Below are 25,043 nucleotides of genomic sequence, written 5' to 3'. Positions count from 1 at the left end.
TAAGCTAAAACATACCAAAATTTAATTTCAAAGTGAACTATCCCTTTAAACTTGAGGGAAGAACTAAAGTAGAAATGAAAATAAAATCTGTTTTCACCTTCATTAGAATGATAATTTAAAAACAATAGTGTATTTCAGTTTCAAAACACATTATGGTAGTAGTCAGACATGTCTTGGGATAACAGTGTTACATAATCAGTTATAATGTTAATTTTATTTCCATATTCAGAAGTTATGGATCCCAAATATCTAAGAGAATGGCGTCGCTTGAGAGATCGAGTTAATGCTCTCGCTGAAAATTAATAGGTCATTTTCATTGCCATTTAAGTGAAATTACAGAACTTGCATAAATGAGCTTGATAAAAATGAACATTCGAGAAGAAAATTTCAGATATATATGTATATGTGTGTGTCTATATAGCCTATATATGTGTGTATATATATATATATATATATATATATATATATATATATATATATATGTATGTATATGTGTGTATGTGTATATATATATATATATATATATATGCCTTGTACAGAATTGTTCAATACGCGTATCGTTACACGCCGTATTGCATCACCACTAAGCGAGCAAAAATGTTCAATTATTGATATTAATTATAATATTGATATAAATTATTGTCTATATTGATATAAATTATATAGTCTCAATCTATATTCTGTTAACTCTATCTATTAAATCATCCTAGCAAAAGTGATTGACTAATTAGTTAAAAAGGATTGTCAACAATGTTTTTTTTGAGCAATAATTCTTTCCTTTTTCTCATTTGGCAGACGCAGTGATGACTAGCTTTCCATCAGCTACGGAATGTGAAATAAAAAATGCTATTTCGAATCATTTCAAACAAGCACCAGGGAGGGCAGGGGGTGGGGGTTATGGGTCTAAAGTAAACAGTTAATTCTTAAAAATTAATTGTTTTACATATTTTTCCAATGTTTTATTTGTTAATTTTTATGTTTGAATGTTGTCCAAGTTGTTGTTGTCTATATAATTGTTCAAAATAAATCCCTTTATATTCAATTAGTTTGGATGGATTTTCATTTATGAGAACCTGTTATATTTGAGTGAAAAGAATCCTTATGCCTCTTTTTGTTGTCTCCCAGCCGGCACATGACCGACCTTCAACGTTGAAATATGGTTGAAATAAGGTCAGTTGTGGTTTCAACGTTGAAACAACGTTGATTCAACGTTTAAAGCTGAATGGTTGAAAAACATCCAGCACATGACCAACTTTCAATGTTGAAATATGGTTGAAATAAGGTCAGTTGTGGTTTCAACGTTGAAACAACGTTGATTCAACGTTTAAAGCTGAATGGTTGAAAAACATCCAGCACATGACCAACTTTCAACGTTGAAATATGGTTGAAATAAGGTCAGTTGTTTTAATGAAACAACGTTAAAAATGTTTAATGCTAAATGGTAGAAAAAGGTTAACAAGCTTTTAAATTATTTATATTAAATTATTTAAATTAATTATTATTTTAATAGCATTAAAAAATATTTTAGTCATGATACCTATTCTAAAATGTTAAATATTATCATCATTAACAACAATAAAACTATACATTTCGCTGCTTTATCACACTGAAACAACTCCCATTGGTAGTTTTATTTTATTACTTCTATCGTGATTGGTTAATCTGGCTGTCATTCAGGAAACTGGACAATGAATCGGTTCGCGCTTTTCTACATTTAAAAATATGACCGTTATTGTCGTCTTTCTGTGAGTGAGGCGGCTAACTGTGAGCTGCTGCTCGTTATAACTGACTGCTCGGTCGGTCCCGAATTATTTCATATTTGCCTGTACATTTTTTATTTATTTCGAGCGAATTTGAGTCGTGACATGTCAATGGAGAACAAAAACTGTGAACACAAGAAGGGTCAGGTGTTCTGCGAGGTCCTGAAAACATCCTGTCAAAATGGGGTAAGAAAATCGCTAACTTTATCTTTATTATCTTTTGAAAATAGTAAAGTATTACCAGAGTTTACAAATGGGTAGTTTAAAGGACATGTAACCTGCAGATAAATAAATACCCGTGTGTCTATTTTTGCATTGCTTTATCACAGATGATCAAGTTAGATGCTCACCTAATGTGTTGCTGGTGAGTTATGCGTTAATGTCTGTCTTTTAGAGATTTTCCCATATTTTCCTGATATGAATCCCATGCATTAGGTGTGTTATATATGTTTGTATTCTTATAATAGTTTCAAAGTGTTTTCTGCAACATATAAGTGAAAATGTCGGTATTTAAATAATATAATTTTAATGAATTAATGAAAATGAAAAAAAAAAAGGATTGTTTAAAGCCATGGTTCTCAAAGTGTCAGGCCCCCTCTAGTTGTTATGCAGGTGAATCACTAAATTAAACTAATTAATGTTAATATATTTTAACTTAATCTTTGAGTAAGTTTTTTTTTTTTTTGCACATTTAAGTATGTTACAGTTAAAGTACAGTACAGTTTTGTAACTTTTGTTACATAATTACATTTAAAATTACATTTTAATTTAAACTTTTTTTTTTCATTTACCTGTGTATGTAAGCACAGTTGTAGTGTTAATGTTCAAACTGTATTTACCATGGTAAAGTGTCTGACAACAATTAATATTCTTATTAGAATAAAACTGCCTCATTTTTTTAACTGTAGACCTGTAGCTGAATAGTTTGGCCTACTACGCTGCTGAAATGTAATGTTGGTCATTATGGTGCAACTTAATATTTAATAACAAATATTTTCTGAAGTGGTACTTGGTATAAAAAGTTTGAGAACCAGTGGTTTAAAGAAATGGTATAATATGAAATCCTGCTTTTTAAGAACTTTTAAGTAAACCATTTCTTCTTTCCCCTTGTAGAGTCATCGAGGATCCAGCTTGTTCTTGAAACATTGGTAAAAAATTGTTCTTCTGCTACATTGCACTGTCACTTCTGCTAGAGATGCTTTGACCTTTTGTGATAGGTTTTGGTTGTGCTTAGTTTAATAAAAATGTACTGAATTTGATTTGACTTGTTTTACTACACTGTAATGTTAGTGTTCTGATTAAACAGTGTAACTGGGGGCTCTGAAAACACTGCTTGTGAATAATTTGTTAATATTGTAAATTTTCATCTGAATACATTAAATAAGTGTTTAATGAATAGTGTTGTCCACTTTGTTTCCAACCTCACTGTTACTGAACTGTAAAGTGAAAATATTGTGTGATTTATTTTGCATTCAGTTTTCATTTAAATATATTTCACAATATCAAAGTTATTGTCAAACATTGTGAACATACCTAAACTCACTGGTTAAATCTTATGTGCCCTCCAGAAGTTTGCCCTCTGCAAGTGAACGACGCCTTGTGGTGCCATCCCAAAGAAGTTCACAATCACTCTCACGGATCTTTTCCTGGACTGTGCCCAGCTGGTGGAATCACCTCCCAATCTCAATCCGAACTGAGTCTTTACTCATTTTCAAGAAACATCTTAAGACTCATCTTTTTCACCAGAACTTAACCAACTAATACTAGCACTTTTCCTTCTTTTCTTGTCTTTTTTATATATATATATAAAAAAAAGAAAAAAACCTGGCTATGCGTTCTGTACTAGACTAACTGAGACTTGTCATGGCACTTGTATACTGTTGTTGTTCGCTTGTACACCTGACTGCTTCTGTTCTTCTCATTTGTAAGTCGCTTTGGATAAAATCGTCTGTTAAATGATTAAATGTAAATGTTTATACAGGACGGTACAGAAAGTGCACAAGTGGGAGAGAGTGGAGGGGACGGCATCAGAAAGGACCTAGCGCTGGGACACTTTCAAGGATCACCCGAAGCACAACCACACTGTATACACTAAGGCTGCTGGTTCTAACATTTTAGAGTGCCCTGCGGTAGAAATCTCATTCTGCATTCCCCACGGTAAAGAAGACACAGTCCGGGGGGGTTCCCATTAGAAATCAACTGGTGGAAGGTTCCCTTCTCGAACTGTTCAACACATTTTCACTGCACAAATGTACACAACTCTTGTAATGAGACACATTACTAAAACATGTTTTTGACAGAAACTGTAGGTTTTCACCAAAATAAAAGATCCACTGGTTTCAGTCATAAAGGTACAAGGGTTTGTCTTGTAAGTGCTGCAAAAAATATGCATTTATGTGCCAAATTATTTCACAAAAACCTTTAAATATTATTGTATTTGGATTGTTCTACTACCTGTTTTTAGCATTACCTCCATGCATACTCTGCATAATAAAGTGTGGGATTATTTTCATCTGTTTCCAAAATTTAACTGCTGTTTGACAATTTTGAGCATGTGGTAGTTTATTGAAGTTGTTTGATTAGATTTTTAGCCTTGCATGTACATTGTTGATCTAAATGCCAACTAGGATCTAGGTGTATTTACACACGGTGCAAGGTACGACGGGGAAACAACGTCGTGTTATCAACATTGATTAACTTTTCAAAATCAACACCTCATTCAGCGTTAATCCAAGGTCTGCAGCACAACCCTAATTCACCCATAATGCAGGTAAGACGGTGAAACAGCGTCGCGATTTCAACGGTGAATCCACGTCGTGATTTCAACGTTGATCCAATTTGCAAAATCGAAAGGTTTTTCAACGTTGATTCAACGTCGGGAGTTCAACAGTGAATCAGCGTTGTGATTTCAACCGTACATCAACGTCACGATTTCAACGGTGAATCAACGTCGTGATTTCAACGTTGATCCAATTTGCAAAATCGAAAGGTTTTTCAACGTTGATTCAACCATGGTACCTGACGTTGTTTCAACGTTGAATCAACGTTGAAATGCCGGCTGGGCTATTACATGTATATGTAGTGTAATGGATGACTAGTCTATTCTTGGGCTATGGTTAGACGTCTATTAGATTTTCACTGACAGCCCAAAATCAGCCTTGTTTTAGCCTAGACCCATATTGCCTGTCTATTAGACGTATGTAGTTGTTTAGCGGTCTAATTGATGACTAGTCTATTCTTGGGCTATGGTTAGATGTCTATTGGACGTATAAATATAGTCGTTCAATAGCTGTCTGATTGTCTATTCTTGGGCTATGGTTAGACGTCTATTAGACGTATATATGTAGTCATTTAATAGCTGTCTATTCTTGGGGTATGTTTAGACGTCTATTAGATTTTCACTGACAGCCCAAAATTAGCCTCGATTTAGCCTAGACGTCTCGGCTGTGTTTAGACGGCTATTAGACGTCTATTAGACGCAAAATTGCTTGCTGGGAAGTCCCTGAATCGTGTGATCTACGCTACGAGCTTTGTTTTATATGAATTAATTTCAGTAATCTTAGTACTACAGACACAGAAAATATTGTTTTTTCCTGATCAGAAGATTAATATTTCTTGGAGTTTGTAAGAAGGGTATTTTTATTGAATTTTGATAAGGAAGTCTAGCTCCCAGTTCGCTGGACGAACAGATTGTCTAGAGTAACTTAAATTAATTCTAGTAAAGGTTACCTTTAAATGATTAAATATTCCCTCTTTGGGTAATTTAATATTTGTAAGCAAAAAGCACGTTATATTCATAGACTCATGAATATTCACTTCATTTGAGTTAATTATTCCCCAGAAAGTGATTGTTGCTACATCGACTGTCTACCCGCTGCCGAGTTCTGCCTGGATCTGGTTTTCCCGTTTTGCAGAGCGGTGCCAGTCCAAATTATTTTCTGTTAATTTCCAGTACATTCGATTTCTAAATGGCTTTATAGCACGATTTTACACGGCCCTGAACTCCTGCAGTATGCTATCCGATCCAATCAGAATGCAGCGCCTAGTGCGAGAACAGACTAGGTTCACACACTGTCTATGATGCGCCTTTTTTCTGAGCCCATGTTAACGGATCAGATCATTCACACTGCACGCGGTAAAAGGCTAGAAATACAAAACGTGCGAAAATAATTAATATCTAACACATGAGCATAGAGAGAGTTGTGAGTGCACATGACGCAGTTTAAGTGAGAGGAGACACGTTTTAAGAGAGCAGCGTGTATCAGAGCAAGCACGTCTGGTTTTGTGACAGCAAAGGAAATCTGCGTGCGAGTGGAGAGATTCGCGCTCGCGCATTATTTTAATGTGCTTTCGCGTTAGAATAACGCACTCTCGCTGCTGCTTCTGAATCGCATACACATACTGTATACGCACTGCAAACGTAGTATGTGTGAACCTGTATAACAAATCTATTTCAACACCTGAGGCACCGCTACAATTAATGAGCTCTGTTACCAATGCATGGCAAAAAAGAAAAACAGTCCCTGGATAGGGGATTTATATATTTATATGTTTTTGCCATAAGTCTATAAAGTTTGTTACACCTTTACTATAGTGATTATTTTGACGTATGTCTGTTGACATTACAGCTTTTTGATAAAGCTCTAACTGGTTTTCTTTTGGAAATATGTTTCAAATTCATCCTGAATGCATTTAGGACTGTAAAGCATGTGTGTGTGTGTGTGTGTGTCAAAATCGTGATTAAAATCGAAATTGCAAAATTTATCAAAGAAATTGGGATAGTTTTTTTTTTTTTTTTTTGTCCATATGGCACAGCCCTAGTTCATTCAATAAATACAGTTAACAATCTAGCTTCTGAGTACTAAATTATTAACCCAACAGTGGGGTCAGTTAATTTTTTTTGCAGTGGGCCATGTAAACATATGTGTTTGGTTGTGTGGGCCACTACGAGAAGAGAGATTTCAGGCGAGGCAATGTGCATCTCAAACAAGCCTATTATATCCCACAACTATGTAAGACAGAGGAAATTGTCACTTTCCCTCACTGTTAAGATATGAACCACTGAAAAGTCTGTGTGCTCTCTCTTAGAAAATATTTTAATCCAAAAAGTTCTTACACCAAGAGTTATTTTATAAAGTGTCAAATATGTTGCCACAATCTCAAAAGGAAAACAGATTTTTTCACTTATCACATTTTATATTATTTAAAAGTTTTGAATCATGATTTCATAAGTGCCATGTGCTCTTAGCATTTATGCTAGCAAGTGAAGTTTTAGGCAAAAAAATAAAATAAAGAAAATTGTCAAACTCTGTCACCAAGGTAGACTAACACTGCAGTGTAACAGAATTGGCGGTCCATCAAACAATTCTGTTACTTAAAGGGTCAGTTCTGTTTATGAACTATTTTCACACACAAAAAATGTTGTTTAAAAACTTTGATTTTATTATTGCACCCTTATATTATTTTAACAACATTTCTTTTTTTAACTGGATATTGTATACAATACATTTTAAGATGAAAAATATTTGCTCCAAGTGTACAGTTTTGTGAAGACAGGTGTTTTAAAAAAAAAAAATATTTTTAACGTATGCATAGGTGAAACATCTCAGTTTCAAGTGATGAAATGTAAAGACTGGTTGTCTAATGAATTAGGAAGGATTTTTCCTGTCATGATTTATTGTTATTTCTACACATTGGCTAATTTGTATGTAACAGAGTTGACAAACAATACCATAAAGACGTCAGTTTTTTTTTTTATTACAAGTTAACTTAACTCTTAACTTTCTGCAATGCCAAATTTTTCTCCAATTATTGAAGCACCCTCACATTATCTGAGACCTATACTTGGGGCACTAAAAGCCTCTGCCATCTGTTTTATTACACAGTGGTTTTAGCTTGTTTTAGCTTATTTTGGAACAGTATTGTGACGTCATAAGGACTCGAGTTGAGAAGAATACAGCTATCTATGAATTATTGGGTTAATATACACGGCCATAATGAGGATCGCCCAGCACAAATCACTTTAAAACATTGTTGGGAAAAGGAGAAGAGAGAGACAAAAAGCTTTAGGTGGACAGTTATACAAAAAGCAACAGAGTTAAAATTAATAGAATTAAAATTCAGTCCAACAGTGCCATTGCCAGCAGTACCACCTTGGATACTACTTGAAGTGAAATTAGATCTTACATTATTAGGAAAGAAGAATAAAGATAGGGGGTTTATTTTGAATTCATATACTATACAGGAATATATTAACAGTTATATCCAGATTTACACAGATGTATCAAAGAGTTTAGTGGATAGGATAGGAGTAGGGTTTATTGTTCCATAGTTAAATATTACAATAGTGAAGAGCATTAGCGATAATGTGTTAGTATACACAGGAGAAATGCTAGCTATTCTGTTAGCAGTACAGTGGCTAGAGTTACTATTTGTTCAGATTCAACGTCATCATTAATCAGTCTACAGAGCAGTCACTCAGAGTGACAGCAGAGTGGATATTTTGTTAGAAACACAACAAACATTATATAGAATTCAAATGATGGGCATTGTAGTTATATTTTTGTGGGTGCCAGCACATATTGGAATCATAGGAAATGAAATGGCAGATAAGGCTGCAAAGGAGGCCACAAAGAAAAAATACATCGATGTGACAGTTATAAGGAGCATAAAGAGCATTATTAAACAGAAGTTGAAGAAAAGGTGGCAAAAGCAGTGGGAGGAAGAGAGGAGGATGGTAGTTTAACAAAATTCAGAGTGGGAGAAATGAGATGTGCAAGAAGGAAAAGGAGAGAAGAGACAATTATATCTAGACTTAGATTTGGGCAAACAGGGTTAAACAGCACTTTATTCAAAATAGGTTAGCATAACACTGGAAGACGTGAATACTGTGGGCAACAAGAGGCAATAGAACACATCATGGTGCACTGTAAGAAATATGAGGGAAAAACATGGGAAATGATCCGAAACCTTAGAATGGAAAGAATAAATTTTGATTTCGTAGAAATTCTTAGAAAAAAACAAGAGATAAGTGCTATGGAATCGTTTTTCATTATCTTAGAATAATCAATATGATTGAAAAGATTTGAGTCTTAATTTTTGTTTTGTTTTGTTGATTCGATTTAGTTTTATTTTGTTTTCAATAAAATAAGTAGTAGTCATTCAGATCCACACTCCATACCAGTTGGTGGCGGTAATGCACCTTTTCGTTGTGTGCCAACCGCCAAGAAAAACTCCAGAAAGAAGAAGAAGACGTCAAGAGGCCGCTCCGGCGTCTGTTGTGATTCAAGCTAAAGAAAGGTGAGTTTTAAGCATTTAAAGTGTTTAAGTAAATAGAGCCAGTACGGACTGTTTTGTGTGTTTTTAAAGTGATGTTAAATATGCAGGGTTGCCAACTCTCACGTATCTGGCGTGACACTCGCGCCAGATGCTTGAGAGTTGTGGCAACTATGTAAATGGCTCAGTGATTATTGAAGGTAAGACTGTAATACCTAACTAACGGTAATGAACGTTATTTTGTTTTGAGTAAAGGGCTTTGTTCACGAGTAACAGAAAAGAAGCGCCTCATTTCGCTCCAATATCGTGATTTTGTTGATCATGAACAAGAATAGTAGTGATGGACAAACGGATCTTTTTAAAACGAATCAATTGAGTCGATTGCGTCGCAAAATGATTCACTGATTCTAAGCGCTCTAATCACCTCTAAAAGCTCTAAACAAACCAACTAGCGATGTTTTCATGAAAGTGTCATCTATTAAATAAACGATTAAATCAGAAAACATCACTTAGTGTTATTTATTTGTATTTGCCTAGTCAGGTAATGTAAGACCAGTTTATCACTCTTTGACTCTCTTATCAGTTCACTGATTACTGAACCAGATGTAGTTTGATTTATTTTCTTTCTGTCAGTTTTTTTTTATCATCTTAAGCTTTACAGAGCGTCCAAACACAGAGAAACTCTGAAGAAACTCTGAAAACTGCTGAAGCGACTGAGATCCACGGGACACTATTATTATAAAGATGGCGTTTATTAAAGTGGAGAGTGAAGACCTGAAGATTGAAGAAGTATTCAGCATCAAACAAGAAGAAACTGAGGAACAAACAGGTTGGTTTTCTTTCTCAAAGCTGAACTCATTTACAAAATACTCAGAAGATTTAAAGGTGCTGTATGTAAGATTTTGATTCTACTGAAGCATACAAATACCATACTATGTTTGCAGATATTTAAGAAAAATAATAAAACTTTATTTTATAAAGTGCCTTTAAAAGCAGCTTCTCAAAGTGCTCAACACAATATAATCAATACAATTAAAAGCAACACGAAATCAACATGCAAATGCAAGTTTTAAAAAAATGTCATAAGTTGAACCTTAAAAACATCATAATTCTGAGCATCCCTAAGTTCAAGAGGCAGAGAAATCCAAAGGACAGGAGCATAGAAAGAGAAAGCCTTATCACCCATAGAAAGCTGTTAAGAGGTTAGCACATCTTCTCATTATGTAATTTATTAAGCTTTTCTCAAAGTTCCAGGTGTGACATGTCATTACTATAATATTGAAATATTAATTTCAAATACAAATCAGGTATGTTTTAAGTTTTGACAAGTATTCTTAAAGAATGATCATTAAAATTATGCATATATATATTTTTTTTTCACAGCTGTGTTTCAATTATATTCTTTGTTTGTGCCATCTTTTACCACTCATTCCAGTGGAAATATTGTGTAAAATGAGAAAACATATTTGAACTAGGGCTGTCAAATGATTAAAATTTTTAATCAAATTAATCAGAATTTTCAGTGGATTCATCAGGATTAATCACTATTTGCAATTACACCTGAATCCTAACCATTTTTTTTCTGAAATGCGTACCAAAAGATAAATAACAGGACACAGATACATCATTTTCATGTATTGATTCATCAACATGTGGTTCTTTTTTTCTGGATTTCAAAAGTTTAACATTTACTTAGATCAAATTTACCTGAGCACTATATCAAACCATGCCATTTAACTACAGATAGTATAAGAGTTTTAGGTGAACCAGTGGTTAAATATAGCCACATATCTATGAAATTATGCAAAGAGAAACTCGAAAGAATGAACTCAGAAACACAAACATGCGCCCTCTGCACTCTGGGCACTCTTGTTTTTGGGAGGTGTTCATTTGCTCTGCCACAATACTTTAGGATCGATATTTTCACGTTCTGAAGGCTTCAAGTGCCAGTAAAACCAAGTAAAAATGCATATGCTTTCCCAAACAGCTGTAATTTTCGCTGCGTTGCATGTAGGCGTTCTGTGCATGCGCATTGTGTAACACAGGACGCTATAAAAGGAAGAAGCTCCAGCGTACCAAAGTCGTCTCTGTTTATCGAGCTTGGTATGAATGTATTTGAGAGTAACTGGGGTAAAACCTTAAGCTTCTTCGCTGTTTTCGTCGCGGCGCTCGCCGCAGTTTTTTGCTATCTTGAGAATTCAGAAATCGACGAGACTTTCCTGCCCTGAATAATTTGTCACACTGCGCATGCGTGAAATGCGTAAAAAAATTTGACGTAATTAACGACAAACAACTAATTAACGTCGTTAACGCGCTATTTTTGACAGCCCTAATTTGAACATTTTTATATAGTTATATTATGCGATGTTTTCAAATGCATATAATTATTTAAGCTAGTTAACATTGTAAAAGTCGTTTAATTGTGTTTGAAATGTCACACCACAAGACGAAATGAGACACTGTAGGAACATTTATGGTGAAAGTATTTGAATACTTTCGTAACAAACAAATTAATTTGCGTCTCTATTTGAACATTGATGAAAATGCAACATATCAGTACAATCTTATTACTTAGTGTATACTAAAAACAGTGAACAAGACATACTGAATAATTAACATTTAATAGGCATCAAATTAGACCCAGACATAAAGACCATTCATTTCTATTTTTAACTTAAGAGACTAAACAAATATCTTGTTTCTCAGGAGAAAATCCTTAAAATCATGCTAAAATAATTAAAAGCATGTTAAAATCAGAAATTCAGCTCTTTGAACAAAGATTCCAGTGAACAAGAGAATTTGACATTCTGGAGTCATCACTAACAAAAGAGCCAATATATATATATATAAAAAAAGATGTAGAAATTATTTCATAGGAGAAATGGTAAACTTATGGGTTGAACATGAGCTAGTCCATGTTCGTTAACTTCGTAACTCGACCATGGGGCTCAGGCTTTGAAATCTTACCAATTATGTCACTCCACTAGAAGTAAATGGTATCATCTTTTTCAGGCCACTGGAAGGCATTCTTGTTTCCATGTTGAACCATACAGTTTGCCTGTATTTCCTCTACCTGAATATTCAACACTTGGCCCACATATCGCTTCTCATCATATTTTACTATGATGAACTTTCCCACTTCAAACACTTGGTCTTGGTTACTTTCCTCATCTTCATCCAAGAAGGATATAACCTTGAAGCAACTTACTGCCCTATGAATCTTCCCCGGTGTTGTAGAGAAAATCTTGTGTTTATCTAGTATGACTTTCACTTTTCTTCTATGTCCTTTTCCTCGATCCATATCCATTTCATTTGGATTTTCATCTCCTCTTTACTGGACAAGAAGTCAAAGAGGGCCTCTGCAGTTTGCAGATCCGCTCCCCTTTGGACAGCCTGATCTACCATCCGCTTCACAACAAGCTCCAACCCCATCAGGAGCTCCTTTTTCGTGGCCCAGTCACTAATTCTATGTGAGATACTGGAACCCCCAGGTAAATGGCAGTGTACTCCATTAGGAAACAATTTGCCTTGAGATACTGTGTCACAGGACCATCACTGATGAGGTGGAGTGATTCAAACTGTGTGTCATGCTGCATTTGGAGGTCTTCAATGGCTGTAAGTGAGCCCATACAGAACGCTCATCATACCTCAGATTTTTTGCGATGGTTGCAAAGCTCTGAATGGCTATTTTGGTGTAGGCAACCACTGTATATATAGCCGTGTTTCCACTATCGAGCTAAGACCGGGCGTGCTAGTGTGTGCCAGGGCCAGTCGCGTTTCCACTGTTACTTCCGGGGCTTGATCGTGCCTCGCCGGGGCTTCCTCGGGGCCAACGGCCAGGGTTTTTTCGGCCCGACGAAATCCTTGGGCCAAAGCGGGCCAGCTAGGGCTAGAGGAGGGGTTACGAACAAAGGCGGAGTTTCTCCGTGTCTGAAGAGCGCCAGCGCGGATCATTTCAGAAAGATAACAACTTTAACACCAGCATTAAAGACTTTTTAAAATCAGTTGAGCTCAAAACTCACTCACATAGTGTTTGAAATAACTTGATCCGATGTGGATTATAATCACTAAACAAGGCAGAAATATTTATAAACAATGTAAAAGACTATGCACGCTGGGCATTAACATTAAACATGGTAAATATGACCGCTTGAAGAAATCAGACGTCGGCTTCTTATTCTCTATCACAATCGTGTATTTATTTACTAACTTATATTATCTGTCACAAGCCTCGTCTCGAGAGTTTATCTCACGTTGCCTTTTATAAAAATATAATAATGTTTTTGTTCGGGATCCTTTATAAAAATAAAGATATAATTAATTCTTAATGTGACGTATAGGCCACTGTGACTACAAATAAACAGAAACAGACTCACTGAATAAGCAGGCTATTTTCATAAGCGTTAAAAATAAATAAATAAAATAGAAAGTGTATATGTGTGATTTAATTTTGAGTCTTGATAAATTAAATCAATATGATCACTGTATCAATTATTCTATAGTTAAAAAATCCATGCTTTTGAATTTGAATATATAACAAAGCATGCAAACAAACGGCCGCTTTTATCATGTTCGTTTTGTGATCGCGCATGTTCCAGTGACTTATTTCTTAGTTTTCTGATAACTTCTCTTTGTTAGTGAAATAATGAGGTTGCATGACGTTGTTCTGAGAGGCGTGTAAAGGGCGTGTTTTAGTGACGAGCAGCGGAGCTTCAAGCTCCACTGTGGAAACCCTGCGCTACTCTGGCCTCGGTGCTACTGGCCCGGGGCTATGAGCCCCGCCCGGCCCGCTTTAAGCCCTGGCTCGCACTGACCCGACAGTGGAAATGCTGCTTATGGTTACTTGGTTTCCATTTTCACCAAAGTGGAAAGATTGAATTTCTATGTTCAGTTTGCATCCATAATTTTCAGAGAAATCAACGTGCAACACCAAATCATTTTCTTGCAATTTCTCCTTTAAAAGTAGACATGTCAAGCTTTCTATAGATATCTCTCTCATGTCTCTTCGTTGAGTATTCACGGAGTTACAGTTCATTTTAATGACGCGTGTCTAAATGAAGATCAGTGCAGACAAAGTCTGCAGACAGCACACCTTGTTTTTTATTTTTTATTTTATAAGTGCACAAAGTTTTATGTCTGTATGCAACAAAAGTAGACCCTTTACAGATTCGATTGATGTATTGCTCTTATCTGTACGATCCAACCTGATAGTGTAATTTAAGTTCTTTTCGGGGTTATCAGGAGAAAATGCCTCATAACGCGTATACACGTTAATTAACTTCAGAGGGTTAACTCCTTCATTTTGGCTGATTGGTGCATCCAGTTGAATTGATGGGGTGCAACTGACTCCAGGTCACGCTGGAAGGTCTCTGCCAGCTTTCCCAGTGTTCCCTCAACCCCTTTTTTCAACTAGTTCGTGAACATCTTTTACCCTACAGTCACCTTCACCTGCTCCCACCTAGCGAATTCATCAGGATTGTGTGAGTTGAGATGCACCTTATCAAAACAGCAGTTGGTGCACTGCTTGTACATACGGTTTTGTTCCTCTGTGTTACAAATAATGGAGAAAAGATTAGACAGGCTTTTGGTTAAAATCATGCCATTTAAAAACCAAAGAGTCAATCAGTAGGCGCATGTTTTCATGCTGGTAGAATGCACGGGTATTTCTATCTGTTGGCCTGGTCTCTGTTATGTGCTTGGTCCTGTAGCGAGCAAACTGCCGGTACAACATTTGCATTGTGAAGCTAGATTCTTGGTTGTATTCAGAGTATAGCTCATTCATGGTTTTGGTCAAAACCTGCCGCTGCATTTTGTTGTTTTTCCGGCCAACAGTATCCCTTTTCCCTGCTAAGAGCCTGCTGTTTTCATCCCTGGAAAGAAAGTTGGTGACTTTGTTTCTTTTTTTTTGTGTCGCATCTCTTTTCGTCGAAGATTTGAGGGTAGGTTGACGTGCTTTGTTAGCTTTATTCCAGTGATGCTTTTGAACTCTCATTTTACTATTGGCTTTTTTTCATGCCATCGAGCATTGCTTTTAGCTCCTTGTTTTCTCTTTCCAGCCTCTTAATTTTTGCTGTCAACTTGGGTGGACAAACCCTTTCGGGGGGACTTGGAATTGGGGAAATAGAACCATGAGCAGGTGAAAGATTAACTTGACTAAAGGACACATCAAGTGCTTCGGATGATGGGGGAGTAATATCCAAAATGGCTGCCAGATCTTCCTCCTTCCTGTTCCTTGCCTTTGACTTCTTCCATTCCTCACAAAGCTTTGCTCGCTTATGTTTTGGGAGGCTGGTTATATTTTGTGGTTGAATTTCTCCTTTAGCTTTCTTTTCTTGATATCTGTTGATCGAACAGAGACAGTTCTTAAATGTTTTCTGTACAAGTGTACGTCTTAGAGAATGTTTCACCAACTCAATTTACCTTTTAAATTCCCTATATATATCCCTGTTGTTTACTTTCTCCTCCTCTCCCTAAGGATCTCCTCATGCCTGGCTTCATCCTGCGCTAACCTTTCCTGGTACCTCCTTGTCCTTTCTTTGCTGATGCCTAAAAACGGACAAAAATCACTTTAAAACAATTGATCAGTGATTGTTAACATACACCTACAAAAAACAAATGAAGACAGATATATATTTGTAATATTTTAATTTCATGTATAATATAATTTGTATAATATAGGTATATTTTGTATATAATATTTTCAATATTTGTTTAAAAAAAAGAATATATATACATATAGAGAGAGAGAGAGAGAGAGAGATATTTATATTTGTTTAATATTGCAAACATAACAGACGAGAATATAGCTAGACATCTGACTTATGTCACACCACAGGACTCTTTCACCTTTCAACCATTTTGAGTCATTGCTATACAAGACTGACCTTGGGCCTCACAGTAACTGAATAAGTTCATTGTTTTAAACCTGAATATGATTCTATATATATATATATATATATATATATATATATATATATATATATAATTATTATTGTTTTTATTTTATTTTTTTCTCGAACCAGATCAGTCACACCACAGGACTATCAAAAATGGACACTTTCATGGACTGACAGAAATTATGAAATGTATCAAATTAATAAGAGATTAAAACTCCTTAGCATATCCATAGACCATAAAAGAAATGGACACAACGCCCCCATTGGATTCAACGGCGTCAAGTGAAGTCAATTATAGAAGCACGTATTTCCTGGGGGTCAAGCATACTGCTCAGACTCAAACTGAGCTTGATGACGTAGATGTCACGTGAGCAACCTGTTTGACAATTGTAAGTCTTCTAATCGCTGAGCCAAGAGAAATCTGAAACACCCACTGAATCTTGCAGAAGTTGTTGAATAATTTTGTTCAGTTGCTTTTATGGACTCTATGGGCTTCTCCCTTGACTTTATGCCTCCATAAAGTCAAGGGAGATGCCTGTTGCTCACTTCAGTCATCATCTGCGAGATTCCGCACTTCTGCACCTCGCCAGGCTCTAAGACCACTCCGAACCGCATGCTAGTTTCGTCCAAAACCAGCAGTGGTAAGGGCCTGGGAGGAAACGTTGAGGAGCCAGCGCTCCCTCCTTGGCCACTGAGCAGTCTCCCTGATAGACCGATAAAGTGGAAGAGAGAGCGTGCCCCCGAAGCGCCATGTTCAAATGCATCATGTCCCCCATGTTCCTACGGCAACGATTGCTGTGAGTGTTTAAATGCTACATAGAAGCATGTATACAATCAACAATTTCTTCCTCTTTCACCCAACACTGTGTCACTCGCCCTCTCTCAGAGCAGCGCACGGATAATCTCTCCAGTTCAAATGCAGAGCTCCCTGCTTTGATTGGCATGGTCCCGTCACTGACTTTGCCCCAAACCTTCCTATTCTGCGGCAGGAAGTTCTCAGTTTGCTCGAGAAGGGAGTGGTAGAATGAAATATTCCCTCAGATTGAGCGGAATGCGCATGTTGAATTACCTGGACAATTGGCTAATTTTATCCCACTCGAGATGTGCTAATCAGTCACGTGGAAACAATGCTTCGCCATTTGGATACGCTGGAACTGCATGTGAATATGCAGAAGTGCGTGTTTTTACAGAGTCTGACTATAACATATCTGGGAATATTTTAGGACTCGATGGTGATGCGAGCCCATATCTCTCTAAGGCGTATAGATGCAATTTCATCGACTGCGCTGTTTCATACTGGGCAGGTCGTTTTCACTGAGGGAATTTCAGAGGCTTTTGAGACTGATGGCGGCAGCTTCTTCAGTGTACTATCTGGGTCTGCTGTATATGCGGCCGAGGGCGTGGTCTTTGGTCCACCTGCTCATTACAGTCATTCACAGTTGTCAGCACTCTGAGACCTGGGTGTACCTGCCTCAGGCCTGTGGTCAAAGTCACAGAGAAGGTGGCACATAAACCATTTGGAATTGGAAGCGGTGTCCTTAGTCCTGAAAGCCTTTCGGTTGAAATTGGAGCGGCAACATGTACTGATTCGAACCGACAACACGTCTGTGGTCTCGTACATAAATGGCCTTGGCGGCGTGTGCTCCAGAGCTCTAATCAAACAGGCAGTCTAATGTTTCTTCTGTTGTGGGTGGACCAACACTTTCTCTCCATAAGAGCGGCGCACATCCCTGGTATTCTGAACCGTGGAGTGAGCATGCTTTCGAGGAACGGGATTCCTCAAGGAGAGTGGAGGCTTCATTCAGTATCAGATCAAATGATTTGAGATCGAATCGGAATAGCGGAAGTGGATTTGTTTGCCACAAGTGAGAACACGCACTGTCAGATGTTCTTCTCACTATCTCACTCCCCGCTGCCGGGAGATGTTCTGACATTGCGTTGGCTGGAAGCTTTTCGCTTTCCCTCCGGTGAAGATTCTGCCTATGGTGTTGAGCAAAATCGGGGAGGAGAGGGCGTCAGTTATACACGTGTCCCCAAACTGGCCGAATCAGCCCTGGTCCGCGGACCTGAGAGAGTTAGTGGTGGCTCCTCCATGGCAAATCCCCCTCAGGAAGGACCTGCTGTCTCAAGCGAACAGCACAATATGGCACCCCAGCCCTGAGCTATGGCACCTTCATGTGTGGCCTCTGCGGGGACCCTAATGAGTGGGACGTTCTGCTCTTTGTTCCGCCTGTCAGATGCTAGCACTCTTAGTGACATGGCCATTGGCTAGAACAGTCTTGCTTATGTGAGGGGTGATCGACCCCGTTCAGGCCTCATCTTCAACTGCTCTCATGGCAGGCAGGGGCGTCGGGCTGGGGGTAAAACCAGTACTGATTACCAGGGGCCCAAAGGAAGAGAGGGCCCTTGAAAAGTCTGGAATATATATTTTGAGGGGGGCTTTAGGACTGCCTATGCATAGGGCCTGGGATCTTGTGCAGTGCCCCTGCTGGCAGGATTGAATATAGTTCCCATATATGCCATAGCTGACGTAATGTCGAGTTATTGCCTCGGGAAGGGATTGTCTCTGGTTACTATTGTAACCTCGGTTTCATGAGTGGCAGGAACAAGACATTATGTTAGCTGCTTGGTCACTGTTTGATCAGCTATGCTAACGTTCAGTCGTGATTTTGACGTAATTTTTGCACCCATGCATTTTGTACTGCCTACTGACCTGTCAGTATTTGCATGTTTCACGTCAATAGGCCAACTGTCCCCAGCTGGTGTAAGCCCATAAGATTTCAGCGAATGTGGAGAAGGGAGGAGTTCCCATTTACATCATAGCTGACATATTGTCTCGTTCCCGCCTCTCAGCAATCTCAAAAGGTGGTCTAAAGGTGACAAATAAATGTTCAAAAAGAAAGGACCTAAAACTGACCCCTGGGGTATGCCAGTTGAGACCAAGCTAATCTCAGACCTATAACCACCCATAGAAACAAACTGGGAGCAGTACGTAAAATAATACCTCAACCACCTTAATGCAATCCCAGACACACCAAACACTCTTTTATGACGATTAAGTAATAGACTGTGATCCACAGTATCAAACATGGCTCTTACATCAAGAAGAATAAGAATAGATGTTGCACCAGAGTCAGAAGCCATCAACAAATCATTGGTGACTTTGACCAAGGCCATCTCATTACTGTGAAATGTATGAAAACATGACTTAAGAGGTTCAAAAAGATTATTAACTGTGAGATTGTTACGCAAATGAGAAGCAAAAATACACTCAAGTAATTTTGCCAGAAATCTGAGATTTGAAATGGGACGAAAGTTATTGAAGTCATCCAGTGCAACATTTTCTTTTTTTTTTGTATAGGGGTTACAGCAGAAATCTTTAATGCTGCTGGAGCAACCCTAGTATTTAAGGAGTCATTTATTATACTAAGAACAGCAGCACATAAAGCATCAAAGCAAGATTTAAATAAGCTACTGGGAATAGTGGTGGAGTTCATGCTAGATATCTGCCATTTGAGAGTCTCATTATCAAGTTGAGAAAAACTGGTAAAAAGAACACCGGTGAACAGTGCCGTGGTAGTAGGAAACTGGTGAAACAGAAATTTGTTTACAAACATGATCAACTTTAGAAAAAAAAAAAAATTAAGAAATTAATTGCATAACTGCTGAGAAACAGGCATGGTGGAACAGCATTAACTTGAAGCAGTGTCTCCGGTTTCCTTGGTTGTTTTCAATAATCTGAGAGAAATAAGCAGATCCTAATTAGTCCTCTGTGATCACCCAGAAGATCCTTCCAAGCTAAATGTTGTACATTCAAGCCAGTGAGATGCCATTTATGCTCCATTTTATGACGGGCAGTTTTCTTAATGCACAGATTTTCATTATACTATGAGGCAGAACGAGCAAACGTAACCTTGCATGTCCTCAGTGGAGCAATGGTGTGTAAGTTCACAATAAGAGTATTATTCAACTATTAAACTGTTACTGGTTACTGAATGATTTATTTTTACATTTAATTACATTTTAGCAGATTTTTTTCTCCTATATGAAATACGATTCATACCTACCTGCTAATTGCACTCACAATTGCATAAAATAGCCTTGTTATCAAGTTTGGTTGAGTAAGGGCAAAAAAAGATGTAGTCCCTTACAATGATTTGTACATTTACATTTATGCATTTAAAATAATCTTTTATCCAAAGCGACTTACAGTGCATTCAAGCTAACTATTTTCTATACCATTATGTGTGTTCCCTGGGAATTGAACCCACAGCCTTTTGTGCTGCTAATGCAGTGCTGTACCGCTGAGCCACAGGAGCACTATCGACTGTAGAGTTATTTTACTCTGTAAACTACTTTTGCAGCAGAAATAAACTGCCCTGAAAAAATCAGCCTATAAGCATGGGCCTGACTACTTGTTTGATCTAACCTCACTAGAAGATGAATCTAACCATGAGTAAATCCCAAAAGCAGGTCATGTTTTCAATTTATTCTTCTTGTTTCACCTTAGGTCTGATGACACTGAAAGAGGAGAGTGAAGTTCTGAATGAAACGGATGAGAAATATAAGCTTGAGAAACACCATGAGTTCATAACTGAAGAAAAACCATTTACTAGCTCACAGGCTGAAAAGACAAGAACCTGCGAAAAGAAGAAATTTAGCTGTCAACAGTGCGAGAAAAGTTTTAACGGAAAAGAAAGCCTAAAGAAGCACATTAGAGTTCACACTGGAGAGAAGCCCTACACATGCCAACAGTGTGGAAAGAGTTTCAGTCAGAAAGGAGCCCTTCTCACACACATGAGATCTCACACAGGAGCGAAGCCTTACACATGCCAACAGTGTGGAAACCATTTCAGTCTACCTGGAAACCTTAAAAGCCACATGAGAGTTCACACTGGAGAAAGCCCTTTCCCCTGTCAACAGTGTGGAAAGAGTTTCACACAAAATGCAAGCCTTAAAAGCCACATGAGAATTCACACTGGAGAGAAACCTTACACGTGCCAACAGTGTGGACACCGTTTTATTCTATATGGAAACCTAAAAACTCACATGAGAGTTCACACTGGAGAGAAACCTTACACCTGCCAACAGTGTGGAGAACGTTTCCAACAACATGGAAACCTAACAGTTCACATGAGAACTCACACCGGAGAGAAACCTTATACCTGTCAACAGTGTGGAAAAGCTTTTTCTGAAAAAAGATCCCTTATGAAGCACATGAGAGTTCACACCGGAGAGAAGCCTTATACCTGTCAACAGTGTGGAAAAGATTTTTCTGAAAAAAGATCCTTTATTCAGCACATGAGAGTTCACACCGGGGAGAAGCCTTATACCTGTCAACAGTGTGGAAAAGGTTTTGCTGGAAAAAGATCCCTTATGAAGCACATGAGCGTTCATACAGAAGATAAACCTTATACCTGCCAACAGTGTGGAAATAGTTTTACTGACAAAGCAACTCTTATCAGTCACGAGAACTCACACTGGACAGACGGAGTTTCAATTACCTTTATAACGTTTACATATGAGAAATCAAAGGCTGCATCTACACTTGTCATTAACCTGTGACCTTTATCTGGATGATGTCCACATGCACATTGAAAAGACAAGTGTAAACAAGCTTCTGATTGGAATGTTATCTGTTCAGTGTGTCCTGGTCCACAGGTAATCAAAGACTCCTTGTGATCAGGTCTCAGTATAATGTAAACACAATCCACCCATTGATTCTGCATTTAACGGTCAATGTCACACAAAACCCCGTCCCCCCTCTCTCCTGAACTGTCAGGTGAAAGATGGAGGATACCAGGCCGTGGCGTGCTAGTGAGACTCCTACTCTTAACACTGTGTCCAGACTGGACATTCTCCTTTTGAAACAAAATAACTGTGTGTAGCAGCTGTTCATTTAATGACTCCTAGTGAGCGCATGCATGCTCATCATAACGATGCAAACATTCTCCTAGATTTCACACTTTGCATACAGTTAACAGATCCATATGAACCATGCATGAAATAAGTTTATAAAGTCAAATGGTAGCTTTATGTGCTTTACAGATGAACTTGAAGACTTTCAAAATGTTCAAGAATAGATTACCATTGACTCGGTAATGCAAGTTCATGATCTGATTCGTGAACAGATGATTCTTTTGAGTCAATCATTTAAATTAATAATTTCTTTTAACTAAACCAGTGTGGGAACCAATGGTTTACAAACTGATGGATCTGAGGTGTAGCCGGATGTCCTGGGGCTATTGTGTTTTTCAGTCGGGTACCAAAATGTATCACTGCTCTGCATGATGGGCTGTCTTGAAGAGTTATGCTAAATTCCTAACTTTATTCAAGTTGTTCACTTGCTAGAAGAGGTGAAACAATTAGAACCTCAGGCAAAGTCTGAATGGCTGGACATTGTAAACCGTGTCCAGTAGGAGAGGATGACGTTTGCATTAAACACAAGGATGGATAAATACTTAAAGTATTGGGAAAAATGGATTGTGTTTATGAGTCTACGACACAGTTATTGTCTGCTGTATCATCTGAGATATACCTTCATCAATATGTTTATTTGGGAATGTATGTTGTTGTTGTTGTTGTTGTTGTTTAAAAAAAAAAGAAAAAGTGTGACAAAGAAAAGAAACCGTACGGAATCCCATTCATTGTATTCAAATTGAATCTATATTGATTGGAAGATTTAGATGACTTTTTTTTTTCATAGAAATTCTGTGGAAAATTTGTCAATAAAAAATAAAATGCAAAGAAAACAAATCTCATGGCTGGTAGATGTCAGAAAGCATAAAAACAAGACATCAAGTTAAAGCTGCAGTAGGGAACTTTTGACGCTCTAGCGGTTAATAAACAGAACTGCTTGCGTCTTGCGGAAGAACATCGTAGCCGGAACTACTTCTCTCTGTTTATGTCTATGAAGAATCACAAAGGTACTGGGTTACTCCGCCGCGGTACCCCCGAAGCAATCTAAAATAGTCCGAATATAAACACTTATTATAGGTGCACCATAGTGATTCAGGACAAGCCAAAAACACGGTTTGGAAAAAGGATTCATGATGTACTCGTTTATTATATACATTTTTCTACATTTTGAACACAAACAAAGTTACGGACCGCAGCTCTGATTGGTTGTTTTTTACCGGGAGCGCATGACTTTCTGCAAATGGCAACAGGACACTGGGAGGAGCCAGAGGAGCTTGATTTATACACAGATTATCTGTCTCATATTCTACTGTCAGGACATAATGACAGGTTTAACAAATATGTAAAAAATATATATTTACAAAAGTTCCCTACAGCACCTTTAATATGTTTCTTTGTGTTACGAAGCTTAAGTATTTCAAAGTATTCTAAAGTATTTCGATTAAGTTACTAAACCTGAATAATCTAAGGAAATACGTTACTGGTTACTTTTTTAAAACTTTTATTTTGTAATTTGTAGTAAAATACATTTTAAAAGTAACCTTCCCAGCCCTGGACTCATTTAAATATTCCACGTTAAAGAGGGATCTGATCGGTTATCCAGATAGAGAGATCACTTGATGTTGCCAAGTGTATACACGCCATGTCCTGATTGACTGATGATCCGATCTGCTTGATTCAGATCACGGCGATCGCATGTTAATGCCACGTGTAAACGTAGCCAAACTGGACAAATGCTTTGTGCCTAAGAGCACTGTAGAAACCGTGTCACTCTAAAGGAAGCTATAACAGGCACATGAGAATTGACATTGCAGAAAAATTGTTTTGATCAACTTATCAAACTTTATCTTGCATTTACAATTCCTTTTTTCATTTGCTTCTTTTATCCAAAGCAAATTACAGTTGAGGAAACCAACAAGTGATTCATCATAAGATGGCAATAAACACGAGAAGTGCCTGTTATACAAGGTTTCAGTCAATGTTCAAAACCATAAATCTAAGACAGGAGGATATTAAGTAAGGAACAGCTGGTTGTTGAGTGCCGAAGCGCGGAAGTGAATTAACTTTTTAGCACTTGCGGTTCCCTCGCCCTAAATTCTATGGTTTTTTTTAAATGGGATTTTGCTAAATCGCTTGAAATAAGGTCTGTGGTTAACAAAGCCTCTAAATATTTTCACGTTTTGATCTATGACATAAAACACACCAGTTATAACCTGCTTGTGATTTTTAAAAAAACTTTTTTTTTTACTTTGTGTCTTAGAAACGGTGGTTGCTAACAAGTTGCTAAAAGGGACTATATCCATTGGCGGGGACTTTAGACCTCATCAAGACAAACATGAAATCTTTCACTAGCCCGCGTTTCAGCCTCATGTTCTTAGAAGTTTACCTTTCAGTTAATATACATTAACGTTATATATTTAATCTTTTCAAATTGTAGTTTTTCCAAATATTATTGTACACAGAATTCTGTGATATTAAGGTAACCGATTAACAGTTCTTTATTTCTGTGGAGAGACTATAGTTCGACTGGTGTTTTCCTTTGTTTTGTCCCAAGATGCAACCACAAGTCGTCGAATGAAAGATGCTCGTTTTACCGTTTTCCGTCCAATGTTACCCAGCGGAGACTCTTGTATACTATTTTAACTACACTCCAGTCAGCCAACAGTAATGTGAATGTGAGATAAAATATACTACACTGGCTCTCACATTGGGGCTTGTGGATTACCAGGTAAAAATATATAGAAAATGTGTACAAAAAGTATATATTAGTGTTGGGCATCTAAGGTATAATGCCGATCCGATACGCATCTCGATACAAAGTATCCGGTCCGATATATATTAACGATACATGTGTGGCATTTTGCAATGCGATAATTCAGCACTAGCTAATTAGATCAAGTTTATGTGGTTATGTGAAAGAGGATGCGGTGCCATTGAATTAGTTTGATTATTTATTAACCAAGTAAAGCCAAAACTTTTTTACAAACTGGCTTTTCTCTCAGCCCAAGTGTCGGTTTACAGTAGACAGGCATGTACTGGACATTGGGACTACCGGGAGATTCCCGGTGGGCCGGAATCTGTTTGGGCCGGTGCCTTATGTATTTTGTTTTTAAATCATTAATAATTGCAAATATGTTCGTTATTATATTGTTGTATGGTACAATTCCGGCCTTATTTGTCTCTCTTGTGAAGC

General features: G+C 37.5%; 1 protein-coding gene and 1 long non-coding RNA gene across 6 annotated transcripts in view; both read left to right on the top strand.

The window, feature by feature from the left end:
- The window catches only part of LOC127943737 (gastrula zinc finger protein XlCGF8.2DB-like), a 313,695-nt gene extending 291,008 nt beyond the window's left edge, over positions 1–22,687 (top strand). For 2 of the 5 annotated variants that reach the window (XM_052539945.1, XM_052539944.1), the window contains exons 2-3: positions 9,712–9,864; positions 20,442–22,687. In XM_052539945.1, the coding sequence (XP_052395905.1) occupies positions 9,780–9,864; positions 20,442–21,496 (1,140 nt within the window). In that variant the 5' untranslated portion in view covers positions 9,712–9,779 and the 3' untranslated portion in view covers positions 21,497–22,687. Of the gene's footprint in view, positions 1–9,688; positions 9,865–20,441 lie in introns of all 5 variants that reach the window. The other 3 variants (XM_052539943.1, XM_052539942.1, XM_052539941.1) reach the window with 2 other exon arrangements.
- Positions 1,213–4,272, top strand: LOC127944196 (uncharacterized). Its single transcript, XR_008150300.1, has 4 exons — positions 1,213–1,946; positions 2,090–2,124; positions 2,874–2,908; positions 3,329–4,272. It is a non-coding gene; the product is annotated as an uncharacterized LOC127944196 (long non-coding RNA).
- Positions 22,688–25,043: the final 2,356 nt, after the last annotated feature.

The sequence above is a fragment of the Carassius gibelio genome, chromosome A3 (assembly GCF_023724105.1).
Source record: "Carassius gibelio isolate Cgi1373 ecotype wild population from Czech Republic chromosome A3, carGib1.2-hapl.c, whole genome shotgun sequence".
Lineage (NCBI taxonomy): Eukaryota > Metazoa > Chordata > Actinopteri > Cypriniformes > Cyprinidae > Carassius > Carassius gibelio.
Note: the sequence above shows the minus strand (reverse complement) of the source record. Positions and strands in the feature narration are given on the sequence as shown.